Source organism: Polyodon spathula, chromosome 26 (genome assembly GCF_017654505.1).
Source record: "Polyodon spathula isolate WHYD16114869_AA chromosome 26, ASM1765450v1, whole genome shotgun sequence".
Taxonomy (NCBI): Eukaryota; Metazoa; Chordata; class Actinopteri; order Acipenseriformes; family Polyodontidae; genus Polyodon; species Polyodon spathula.
In genome coordinates, this window is record NC_054559.1 from 6,996,281 (window position 1) to 7,008,934 (window position 12,654).

General features: G+C 38.3%; 1 protein-coding gene across 2 annotated transcripts; it reads right to left on the reverse strand.

The window, feature by feature from the left end:
* Positions 1–321: 321 nt before the first annotated feature.
* On the reverse strand, positions 322–12,654 carry LOC121300820 (E3 ubiquitin-protein ligase CHIP-like). 2 transcript variants are annotated; one of them, XR_005947571.1, is made up of 9 exons: positions 12,197–12,654; positions 9,891–10,123; positions 6,788–6,986; positions 5,701–5,866; positions 5,154–5,238; positions 4,482–4,538; positions 3,860–3,976; positions 1,235–3,191; positions 322–930 (listed from the first exon to the last, which is right to left on the reverse strand). XR_005947571.1 is itself a non-coding variant. In XM_041229709.1 (8 exons), exons 2-8 carry the CDS (start codon positions 10,002–10,004, stop codon positions 3,066–3,068), a joined length of 864 nt encoding a protein of 287 aa, XP_041085643.1. In that variant the 5' UTR covers positions 10,005–10,123; positions 12,197–12,654; the 3' UTR covers positions 322–3,065. The 2 variants fall into 2 exon arrangements, 1 of the variants encoding a protein (XP_041085643.1); XM_041229709.1 differs by having other exon boundaries at positions 322–3,191.

The following is a 12,654-nucleotide window of genomic DNA, read 5'->3' on the forward strand; positions in this document are numbered from 1 at the left end:
TTGGTAATTTAGCAGATGCTTTTATCCAAAGCGACAGCTTTTACCCTAATATTGCCAAATCTAGGTGTGCAAAATTGGTAGACACCTATCAGACTCACAGCTGTAATTGCTGCCAAAGGTGCTTCCACCAAGTATTAACTCAGGGGGGTGGAGACTTATCCAATTATGAGATTTCAGTTTTGTATTTAATATACAACTTTTTCCCCTTAAGTGTGCAGTTTAGTGTGTAGATAAGTGTAAAAAAATTATAATTTAAAAGCATGAAACTGAGGCACCGACACAACAAAATGTGAATAGGATAGTACACAGTGACTTCTCATGGAATTTTTTTTAAATTTTATTATTGTTTTTTTTTTTTGGTGGCCAAATAAACCAGGCTGCACTTTCAGTGTTTTAACAGAACCCATAAACTTTGTGCAAGCCCAGGAAAGCTGTACGATATCAGTAGTTGCACAGGCCAAATCGGAACTCGTACACAAACATTTAAATCCACCCTCCTGTATTTTAATATTAATTAGGTTATTTGCATCTGGAAGGAGAATTTATCTGACTAAAAGAAAACCACATGGAAACACACACACACTTCGAAAGTACTACCGGAATTCAGTGATGAAAAGGTGAGACTTATTTATCTTTTTCAATGGAAATTGCCCCTCTGAATGTTTATGGTGTATCCTATATACTAAAGTATTGTGTCCAGACTGACAACAGCCTTGCAGAAACCATGTAACGCACCTACAATGTAAAGTATATTGTGAATGAGATTAAATCAGGATGTAATGCATATGCAGCTGACCGCCTAGGAGTGCAGGTGTTCTTTACTCTACATCTGACACAGTGCACACATCTCCTTCCATTAGAGGCTGAACATTAGGAGTAAACACACCGCAAAAGGACAGCTGTGATCAGATCCATTCTTCTTGGAAGACCCTGTGCAAAGAAAGAAAATCTGTTTATTTAGGGTAAACTGTGTTACATGGAATAAACTTCCCTTTTGTCAGTAGCATACATCCCTGCCATGGTTCAAAATTAGAGTTAGGAAATTACAATTTGTGTAAAAGTAAACATGGTAAACCACCACATTTTACGCCCCCCCCACCCCGAAAAAAAAACAAAATCTATGAAAACGAACCTGTCAACATAAAGGGGTGTTTGGATTTGAAAATAAGCTATTTATAACAGATATTCTTAATGCAAAAGATGTGAGAATGGAAAAAAAATCCTCTGCACTTACCATCTCAGCACTCAACTCCAGCTTTCCAATCTCTTTCTCCCACTCGAAGGGACCCACACCCCTGGCCCTGGTTTACAGCCTTTCAGCAAGGGTACAGTGACCACGCACTCGATAAAACTGTTACAATTAGCCACGTTTTTACAGATGCAGCAAGTTTAACAATCATACTGCAGACTGTTCATGACCTGTATGTATGGTTCCACAAACTCCCAGTGCACTTGGTTTTATAAGCACCATACATTTAAAAGAAATTACATGAACAAAATGTATTTGTGACATACTGACAAAGGTTCCTGCATATATACCCAGATTCTGCAAGTCTCAAAATCTAATTATTTACTTCAAAAACACTCAATCAGAATTCTGAGGTAAAAGAGAAGACAAACATTTCATGGAGTACACTGAAGGAGGCATTCGGCGAAACGTTTGGCTTCTTGACTTTTTCATAGATTTTACAAACTAATGGTCTTTCCATGTTTCAGCATACTTGAATAAGTGGTTCTTCGGCTAGAAATATATATAAATGTAACATACGTAAGGAAATCTCCACTACATACACATTTAAAAACATAGCTGCAAAATATCAGCACAAAAGCATCACCATGAAATGAAATTAGGCTATAGGCAGGGTCTCCAACCCTGGTCCTGGAGAGCCCCTATCCTGCAGGTTTTACAGGTGTCTGCATCGTCAATGGCTAAAGATCTGGAACACCTGTTAATCTTGACTAATTCAGCCAATAATTGCTTCAATTAAGTAACAGAGCTTGGTTGAAATGAGAACCAGAAGACCTTGTAGCTCTCCAGGACCAGCATTGAAGACCCCTGCTATAGACAATTTAAAGAGATATGAAGATTAAAAAAATATATATATAGAATTACTGTGCTAGCTACAATCACTTTTATAGTGTGTGTGTTTGGCATATGGGTGGAGTAACACAGGGATAGGCAGTTCAGAAAACTGTATTTAGACCTTAGTAGTACCACACCAGTGTGGGACACAAATGCAAAACAGCAAAACCACTACAGAGCTACATTACCATGCCGTTATTGTGATGCCACAGCTTTATGAATACCAATGAAGAAAAGACAGTATTGAGATTTCAAACACTTCATACATACACAATACAATATATCCAACTCCAACTTCCTCCTCCCCCCACCCTTAACCCCCCTTACCCCAAGCCTGTGTCTTGTGTTCTTTAAATCTCATGGGATGAAGGCAGCAAAGTGTGCAATACATTTTTAAATACAACCTCTTTTGCTGTATTTGGAAAACATAGCTTTCTGCGTACCCTAGTATGGTTGAGTGGTAGGGATGTGGACTAGATCCGTTATCCAGTTACTCCCCTCAAACAAGAGCTCCATTTTCTACGGGTGCCGATACTTGTAACCATGACTTGCAAGCAGGTGGCTGAATCACAGGGAAAAAAAAAAGAACTAGTGGCCCAATCTGAAAACCACAGCCAGCGAAGTGAGTGGAATACCTAGGACTGAAAACTGGCACCTACCAGGTTCTGGATGTTGAACCAGTTATAAGGGCTAATAAAACAACAAGTAGACTGTGTTCAGTGCACATAAAAAGAATAAAGGGTATTATTGACAAGGAAATTCAAAATGATTTGTAGTAGCCACAAGTACTGTGTGATTTTTTTTTTTTTGTATGCTTTTTTTTTTTCCATGGGGATCAGTTCCCAGCCTTTGAGAGCAGATTAAAACGATGGTAAAATGAGAGATTCCAGGGGCTCGTGCTCCGTAAGGCAGTCTGTCGCATGGCCGCTGGGCTAAAGTGCAAATCCAGGAGGGCATCTCGGTTGGTCTTGAACCCTGCGGGTTAGTAATCCTCCACCCAGCCATTCTCTGAGATAAAGGCGTCGATCACCTCCTTCATGGCCAGGTTTGGGATGAGCTGATCCTGGGTTAAGGGACTCCGGGTCACAGGGTCAAAGTGTCCAACTCGCTACAAACGCAAAACAAGATAGAACACAACGTTGGTACGACCGGCTTTGGATTTATCAATGGTTCTAGACATCTATTATATAAGCTTCTATAAAATAATTTTGAGGGATATATTTTGCCACAGATCAATAGATCAGCTGCTCATTACTTGAACTGGTTTGATAGCCCCCGATTAGGACTTATTGAACTACCTTACCTAAAGGTAAGATTAGATAGCCCCAAGATTAAGGGCAATTGAGATCTGTAAAACTAGTCTTCCTTTCAATATCTTTAACTTGATCCAGCAACGCATGATTGGATTCAGAACTGGAGATGGGCCAGGAACCACCACACCAGTGTTAAAACTCGTACCTATACAATCCTTTATACTAATCATGGACTACCTAATATTACCCTTGCACGGTAGTAAGACAGTGCTAAATTGGGATCTGTGACCCCTCTCATAATCAACATTTACTGCATGCTACTCATGAGAGCAATATCAAAATAAAAAGAGGGTGTCAATACTTTTGGGCAGTAAAAGTGGAGACAAGGTATTAGTCACACAGAGAAATTTGAAAGTTAAAGTTTCCAAATTATTAGTTTCCATTCTGATTATCTACTGCTTACCTGCATAGTTACAGAAGTATAATAACCTAGCAGTGCGCGATGGTTGGATGTTGTTTTTACCTGTAGATGCTCCTCTATGTCTTTGCGGTCATACGTGATTCCACTGGGGGTAATGCAGGGCTCTCTCATCAACTCAAAGCTGATCTTTCCACATAGATAATCAGGGATATCCCGCTTCTGTACAGATAACACAAACAGCATCTTTTAATAGAAAACACGACTAAAAAAAGTCAATGCTGTATGTAACAAAAAGACAACATTTCTCAACATTTGTATTCTTTTTTTTTGCTAAGTTTGTTTCCTGTACTACTGTGGTACGTAAATTATTCAGGGCAACTGAGTTTTTATTTTTCTATTATAATGTGGTTCCCATCATAGGAAATATTATATATTATGCCGATTTATGACATTCTTTGTAATACTTGGTGGCCATAACATGTTAACTATCTACACCACACATTAAAATGATCTGAATTCACTCCTCTTTGCTTAAAGACATTTCACACCTGAAAGAAATTGAAAGACAGCCAAGTATACCTACGATTCCTGACTTATGGGACACTGTACAATTACATAATGATCACAAATGGTAATGGCTTGGACGAACTAAACCAACTAATTTACAATTAATGGATATATCCTAGAGAAGACTGACATTTTATAAAACTGAACATTCACCCACCTTTCTTTTTTCATCTACTTGCGAGAACAACTCTTCCATGTCTGACAAGTATTTATCCTGTACAACAGAGAAAGCTGTGTTTATTGGAGAATTACAAAAACTCCATACCTTGCCATGTTTATTTGTGCACATGCAGCACGTATTCCTGTGTAGAAGCATTTAAGAAAATGATTACCTGAAATTGATCCTGCACTCTGTAGTGTCTAGTTAAACTCTGCCCTGACTGCATTCACTCATTAAAATTAGGAAATCAATACTGGAAAACCGATTCTGGCAGGCAAAGTCCAATATACACATGGATTCAAATTTGACTTGCTGAATAATAAAGCAATTAATTTCCAAGTATGTATGAGAGCTTCCCTGCAGTGCCAGGGTGCAGCAGTCTGAAAGGTCCCTTCCAACATATTCATGCAGTAGGTTCAGGATACCTTTTTTAATACCACTGCACACTGGATCTGTCATTTATCATGCACATTATGCAGGAAAATGACGTAACACATTGCATCGAACTTCAAGATTTCTTTAAAATGTCTTCGACATTAGAATTTAGCATTTGCTGTTGTTCAAGTCAGTATCTGATAACCTTTGTTGTCTAATAACTGTAAAGAAAAATAGTCGATTTTGAATCTGTTCAAGGCTAGTCAACACAATAAAAGGAAAACCACATCTTACGTGCTTAGCTTCAATCTTTGCTAATTCATTCTTGCATCTGTTGTCTTCCAAGTTCTCATGTTGTTCTCTGAAGTCTGCTTGTTCACTGCAGAGGTATTGGAACAATTAACAATCACACTCGTATAACAGAAAGTCATCATACTCATCCAGTTAATGGGACAACTGCAGTATGGTGGTTAGAGCTTGCTTTGAGCTGGGTTGGAAATTTTAAGCACGTAAACTGAACTGACAATATGATCTTTCAACGCAAGCTCCATGCCAGGTAAACAGAGATTTTAAGAAAATCAATAATTCAATATTGGAGCAATAGAACCAAGAGACTTACAATGATTTCAAACATCATAAAATATCTACTAAAATGACATTTGAAGCTATTTGCTCTTACATAATATTTGTATTGAACTAAAACATAAACACCACCATACCATTAGACAAATATAACAACTAAGGTCCATTTATTTCTTAATTTTCTTTGGCGAGAATGAAACATTTCCATGTATTTCTTTTTTTCTAAAGGCTATGGGACAGCAGCACTAACTCCCTGTACCTCTCTTTCTCTGCCAGGATGAGTTTGGTGAGATAGGCGTGCAGCTCGTTCTCCTGGTTGATGCGCTTCTCTTCGATGTTGTTCCAGCGTTTCTTCTTTGCTATCCTGAGCGCTCCAGGGATATCATCTCCGAAGTTCAGCCGCTGCTCCTTAGCCAGGTTGTAGGCTGGAAACAGACAAATAAATCCTTCATAACACTTAGAACGTAAAGCCGTTATGTAGAAACCTTCCTGTGTGTTGGCAACAAGTAACACATTTAAAGATGTGAGAAAGTAGGTGTACAGGCAACGCATTACATTACCTTTGCAGGACCCTGCGATGCCTGCACCTCAGCAGTTTATTTTTAAACAATCTTGACACTGTGATATTTCTATTCACATACCATGTGGCATAAACAGGCTAGCTCTTTTTCAACATTTTATTTCAGTGCTTGCAAAATACTGTAATAAATAAACATTTTAGAGTAACATTTATTTAAAGTAGACTTGTTCTTATTGAAGCTTTATGACCCATGACGTGTGAATAAAAATATCAGACCAAACGATTAACAAACAGAGGTAGGCATTACGTACAAAACCAGATAAGCCAACTTTTCAAACCCCAACTTAAAAGCACGTACAATACCGTCCAACTAGTATTTGGAAGAATGGCAGTTGAGTACCACTGAGCCCACAAGTGGCTGTAACAATAGGTCTGTGTTTTGCTAGTGTGAAAAATGACCGGATACATTAAAGTAGATTAAATCCTCTTCTATTCAAAATGTATAAAAAAGTGTCATCACTTTAAACAGATGATCTTCTTTTAAAAAAAAAAAATCTAAAAAACTGCAATTGTATCGATTTATTATTAGTTTTATATTACTATTTACAGTATTTGTCATTTTGTTTTAAATAATTATCTTTTAAAGATTAATTAGTAAACAAAAGCAAAGCAGGTTGTGAATCTTATTCGACAAAAACCTGTTTTATTTCAAACATTTGCACCAAATGGTTCAATAATTGTGTAATGTTTATGTTTCACAGTTAGTTTACTGTTTCGTAATACGTATGGTATCGTGGAGGACAGCTCTTCCATCTCATGCCCTGACCTCTCTGAAGGTTGCCGATGGCCTCATCATAGTTCTCCAACTCCAGGTGGCACTGGCCCAGAAAGAAGTGTGCCTTCACTGACTGGCTGTCCAGCTCCAGGGCATGCTTGCAGTCAGCCAGGGCCTTGTCATGCTGCTGCAGCTTCACGTAGCACAGAGCCCGGTTGGTGTAGTATACTGCCACTGAGGGATTCCGGTTCTGAACAAAGAACAAACACAGTTTATGATCAAAGTAGATCATGGTGACCCAAGCGTGACATATGAATGGAAAGGACAGGTTCCTCCAAAAAGCCCATGATTCTGATACCTTCATTCATAAAGACAGCTGATAAAGCATCTCCTTATATCCCCCAGATTCAGCAACACACAATTACTTCATTACATTTGGATAAGCGACTCTCAATATTTTCAAGGCTTGAAACTTGCACTAGACTGGCCCCCAGTACTGGCATTCAGAACTTCCCTTGTTTTTGGATACCGCTGAAATGACCAAATGCCAGCAGTTCAAACAATGTGGTCCCTGGCAAGTCTGTTCTGAACGGACTGCATCAAAGCACAACAGTCACACTCGAGTCTGTAAGAGTTATCCAGGAAGGAACCATGTACTTAACATCTCCTCATCAGGGGTCCTAATCCTTTAAATCATATACTACAGGACTATTCACACCAAGCTCGTTGCGTCACAGCATCAGTGACCGCAAAGTTTTGATGCCATCAAGTTGCTCTCACAGCAAAGGCTTCAAATAATTTGAAGTGCCGTCACAGGAAGCAACATTTACTTAAAAGTACAATATAATATTTTTCAGCACCAAGTACTTTAACAGCAGTACTATATCATGGTAACTAAATAATACAGTTCTGTGTCTTTTGACAAAAAAAAATAACAATTGTAAATGTTAGAAATATTTGGGATACAATATACATTTCATTAGTAGTTTCACGTGGTGTGTACATTTGCCGCACTGTAGAGCGGTCTTTCTTTCCTTTTCTTTCATACTCCGGCAACACAACGGATTTGCGTGACCATTTAACGAGATGACAACCTACAAAACTCCAAACACAACACTTACCATCAGCTGCTTCTTTTTTTGGAGAAAAAAAATAAATAAAAAAGACCTGAATGGTGACAGAGCAAAAGAGATTACAAGTATGACTGTGGATGTAGTGATGCAAGATGTAAGGCCTATAAATTTTGTTCAGGGAGCTGCATTTCGACAACTGGTAACAAATCTTGCACCAGGCTATTAGATGCCTTGCTAAAAGATGTGTCAAAATTGATAACTTTAAAACATGAACGTGTGAAAGATAAAATTCAAAAACATTTTTCTGACCAGTGTGGTTCGCTGTCAATCAGTACAGATACGTGGACAAGCATGACTTGGGAAGCATATCTCACAGTTACCTGCCATTATATCACATCGGACTGGGAACTGAAAACAAACGTTTTAGCAACAAGAAAACTCAACGAGAGACATACCGCTATTAATTGAGATCAACCAAACCAACAGTGACTTTGGGATGAGTTAAAAAATAATTGCATGTGCACATGACAATGCAGCAAATATTTGCAAGGCAATGCCTTTGTTGCAAGTTAGCGAAAACGCTGGGGGGCCTAATCGTGGTGTAATTAGTGCGAGATGTGCAGGGCATAATATTAATCTGTGCATACAAAATAGTTTGGACACGCCGTTTCAACCTTAGTCAACTAAATGAGCCAAACAAAGTTATGCCACTGTTGACAGCTTCTTCTGTTGCCAGAGAAAGAGAAGCTGTGCAGTGTCAAGTTTTCTGAACATAACCTTGATGGTGAAAAAAGTGGAGGTAGTAAATGTAAAAGGGGAATTTGTCAATTGGTCAAAAACAGAGTTGTGTCATGGATGCAAACACACCTCACATGCACTGAATGTGATTTCACATTCATCTAAATTACCCTTAAGTAGTAAAGAAGATCTGCTTTTGTGGTGGAAAAACAATCAAGATCACTTTCCAAAAGTTGCATGCTTAGCCAGAAGCATCTTAAGTATCCTGGCAATGTCGGTACCTAGTAAGCGTGTATTCAGAAAGGCTGGGCACATTGTAAGCAAGCTCCAGCCATCACTTAAATCCAAAAGTGGACGCTATTGTGTTCCTTAACAAAAATAAAATCTAACCTATGGACAATACTGTTACTGAACTGCAAACTTGTTGTAAATTATTTATAATGTTCCCTGGATTTTTTTTTTTTTTTTTTTTGTAAAAATCAATGGATTTTGCTTTGACCCCCAACTGGCACAAATCAATATAGATAAGGTAAGAAAATGATTCAATCTTTTCTTTTTATTGTTACTAGCACAAACTCATGTAATTGAATCAGTATAATAGTTTTTAAACCTTTACTAGCAATGTTGCACAGTAATATACAGCTTGACATGTACAACTGCAATAATTTATTTTTTACCCTTTCATAACATCAATGAATCGATGCATTAAAAAAAAAAAAAAAAAAAAAGATATATCGATGGTGAAAAAGTAGGCATCGCCCCAACCTTAAATGAGAGGTTTATCTGTTTTCTAGTCTTTTTTTCTGTCTCTTTCCAAAACCCATTTCTTTGACACTGTAGGTGCCTGCCTGTGTGCTGTGACCTTTCAACACTCTGCTATGTTTTTTTTTTCCCGTAGCCTACTCAGAAACAATCTTTCACACTCTAAATGTCTCCTTATTTGAACATGGTAATAATAACTATTATTTGCCATATTGATGTATAATTTTGATAAATATATTAGTTAAATAAGTACATTTATGCCAGACACCCAGAAAGCAATAGGAACACAGTCTATTGTAGATGCTTTCCTTTTTATGCTACATGACCAGTGTGAAAGCCTCCACAGATGTACCGTATTCTAAAAAATGAATGTCACGGTAGACACTGATGCTTTGGCACGGCGCACTTGGTGTGCAATAACTTTTATAACACAAAGTAGTTCTGAAACCCAGGACTGGTGATGTGGGAATTTTAAATCTTATGGCAGTGATATTAAAACAGGGGTCTAATTTTCTACATTTGTACTGCAAATTCTGGTGATAAATATCCTCCTGGATTTGATGTTTGTGACTGGTACTCACGATAGCTTTGCTGTAGCAGACTGACGCTTCCTGGTACTTGCGGTTGAGGAAGAGCCGGTTCCCCTGCTCCTTCAGCTCCTGGGCGGAGGCGCTTTTTTCGGGGCTGCCTGCCATCTTCTCCGCCACCCCCGCAGCACCCGCTCCGCTCTGCTTCCCAATCCTGCTCCCCGTGTCTCCGGCTGGCCACCCGGCAATCCCTCGGGCTCCTTCAGGCTGAAACCACCCCCTGATCCCTGCACACAACACACAGTAGGGGATGCTTTATTTCTTCAACATTTAGGATTAAACAGATTTAAACCCATATCTGCAATTACTTTGAACCAATCAAAAAAGGAGAAATGCTGTTAATTGTTTATGATGGATGCATGCCAACACTCATGTAAAGCAGACTGCAAGTGTACCATATTTAACCTTACACTGCACACATCCTAATGTATAAACACTATAGCTGACCTCATATAGCTGACCTCTATGCATATCTTAAAAAAAAATGATAGTGTTTAACATTTGGAAAACGTATAACCGTTTAAAGTCTAAACTATTCACATCCCTAGCAGACTGCAAAACATGATGCAGTCAAACCCAACACTGTAAAACCAGTCCATTCCCAGAAAGGGTGTCGTCTGCGCTGCTCATATACCCCCCCCAAAATGGCTGTATCACATGGAGTTGAACCCCGTTTAGTATACTTGAGCTGGAGCCTGATCAGGAAAATAAATGTGAAACTTGTAGGGGAAATAATCCCTGCCACACACAATTTCTGACGAAATTCCAATGCTAATTCCTAAACTTGTTTATAGAAGTTTTTTTGATGGACGAATTATTGATGACAATATGAACAGTTTCATTTAGTATGCACATGGAAGTCCTACAGTGGGCACACTTATATTTATACATTTCTATACTGCATGTGCCTAAGGTTTGTCTGGGGGAGCGAAGAACCTTTCACTGCGAGTGTACACAACATTGAAATAGCGTCTCTACAAAGCTATCTGGCCACTTTGAAATGCTGCTGTGAAAGAAAAAAAAAAACATTAACCTAATTGGTGTTAATGATGCCATTTGTCAAGACTAGGTGCTGTTTCTACAAAAGTATCGCACTGACTCTGTACAGCTTTTTCTGAAAGATAAAAATCTTGTTCAACCTGTATCAAACATCACTAAGAACTGATGGCATTATCACCCTTTAACAATGGGACTGATAATCCTACAGGGGTCTTCAGATTGTAACCAAAGCATCAGACAATATCAGTAGAGAGAAAAACACCTATCACTAATCTATATAGATGCCTCAGAGGACCTGTGTTTAGCAAGTGGTCTTGTCTAGTGTTCTCCACCATACCCAGCTGTGGTCTAATTGCATTTATTCACTATATTACACTATGTAACACAATTTTTGTTCCTGGGTAGTAAGAGTTATTTCCTAATTGCTTATGCCTCAAAAGTATAGAAAATGGCTATTATTTCCCACAAACTTTGCTTTTGTGACCAGGACAGTGATATTTCAAAATATCACTATTTCCAATGGGAAAACGGGCAAATGTGTATCTTTTCGTTCACATAAAGTCAGAAAAAAACAACATATGAATCCAAATTAACATGTATTTATACTAACGTAATACAAAAATGACTACAAAAGATTTAGAAGTGAGTAGTTTCTCGAGATTTACAATTATACTGTATTTACAAAAACATTTTTGTAAAAAATTGTTATACGGTGTTATTAAATAATCTGTAACTTGTCCATCAATATATTAATGTCAATCAATTTGGATCACAGGTCACAATTAGCACCATTTGAAATGTGTTGCATAGTAGCGTATTTAATATAAATGACCATCTTTATATACGACGTGTTGCATACTACAATGGATTTACTGCGTAACATAACTGAAACAATAGTTTCCTACAAACAGTAATTTCTACTAACCCCAGGAGGAACACACATAATAATAGATACTGTGTTAAGTGAAATTAGGTTTCAAATTACATTTTGGGTGTCGTTATAAAATACACATTTTGGTACATCTGTACAGGTTATTAAAAACACAAAATAAATGAAGGTTTTCTTTTTTTTTTTTAGCCCGGGCCGTCGGTTTTTGTCTAGAACCGCTATCTTTTTTTTTCTGTCTATACCCTGCAGTGTCATACTCGTAGCTTTTAAAATAAATAAAATGGCAGGCTTCCTGCATAAACATATTCCAAATTACGGACACATCGAAAGCATACTTAGTTGCCATGTGTGAATATTTTACTAATTCCACTAAATCTGTCAGCGAGGCCCGTGCAATTGTATTTATACTTACTATACAAATGTTGACAGGAACGTGGAAACCTTTCTTTTGCTACCAGTTTATTTCTTTTTGGGTTTCCCCTCCAGGTATTTCAGTGATTTTATATGACCCCTAGTCGATCCCTGCTTCCCCCTCCAACACCTGTTCCGCAAAGGCAGTCGGACTGGCTGTCTTCCCCTTACCAGCCGCTATCTCCCCCAGCAACAGTCAGCAGGCAAAACCCGGGTTCCTCCCCTGTCGGCCGCAGCTTCGTACCCTAACTGTTATTCCTTTAAAACCCTTGACTTTATTACACGTGTATTACTGTCTTGTTTTATATCTTCGATTTTTGTATGATCTATTTTTAGTATCTTTGACGTTTCTCGACCACAGCGCTTCCTCAGTTTCTTGTTTTGGTGACGAAGCTGTGATAAGAAGTTACGGTCCACAAACACACAGATCGGAAGTTCCCGTCGTAAATAACATAATCT

What these genes read in the sequence shown, in the direction of transcription:
- LOC121300820 (XM_041229709.1), bottom strand. Translation starts at nt 10,004, where the DNA reads ATGGCAGGCAGCCCCGAAAAAAGCGCCTCCGCCCAGGAGCTGAAGGAG. An exon ending in CAAAGATTGAAGCTAAGCAC is followed by an intron (nt 4,539 to 5,153) that starts GTAAGATGTGGT and finishes TCTGTTGTACAG; the next exon opens with GATAAATACTTGTCAGACAT. An exon ending in AAGTAGATGAAAAAAGAAAG is followed by an intron (nt 3,977 to 4,481) that starts GTGGGTGAATGT and finishes TTATCTGTACAG; the next exon opens with AAGCGGGATATCCCTGATTA.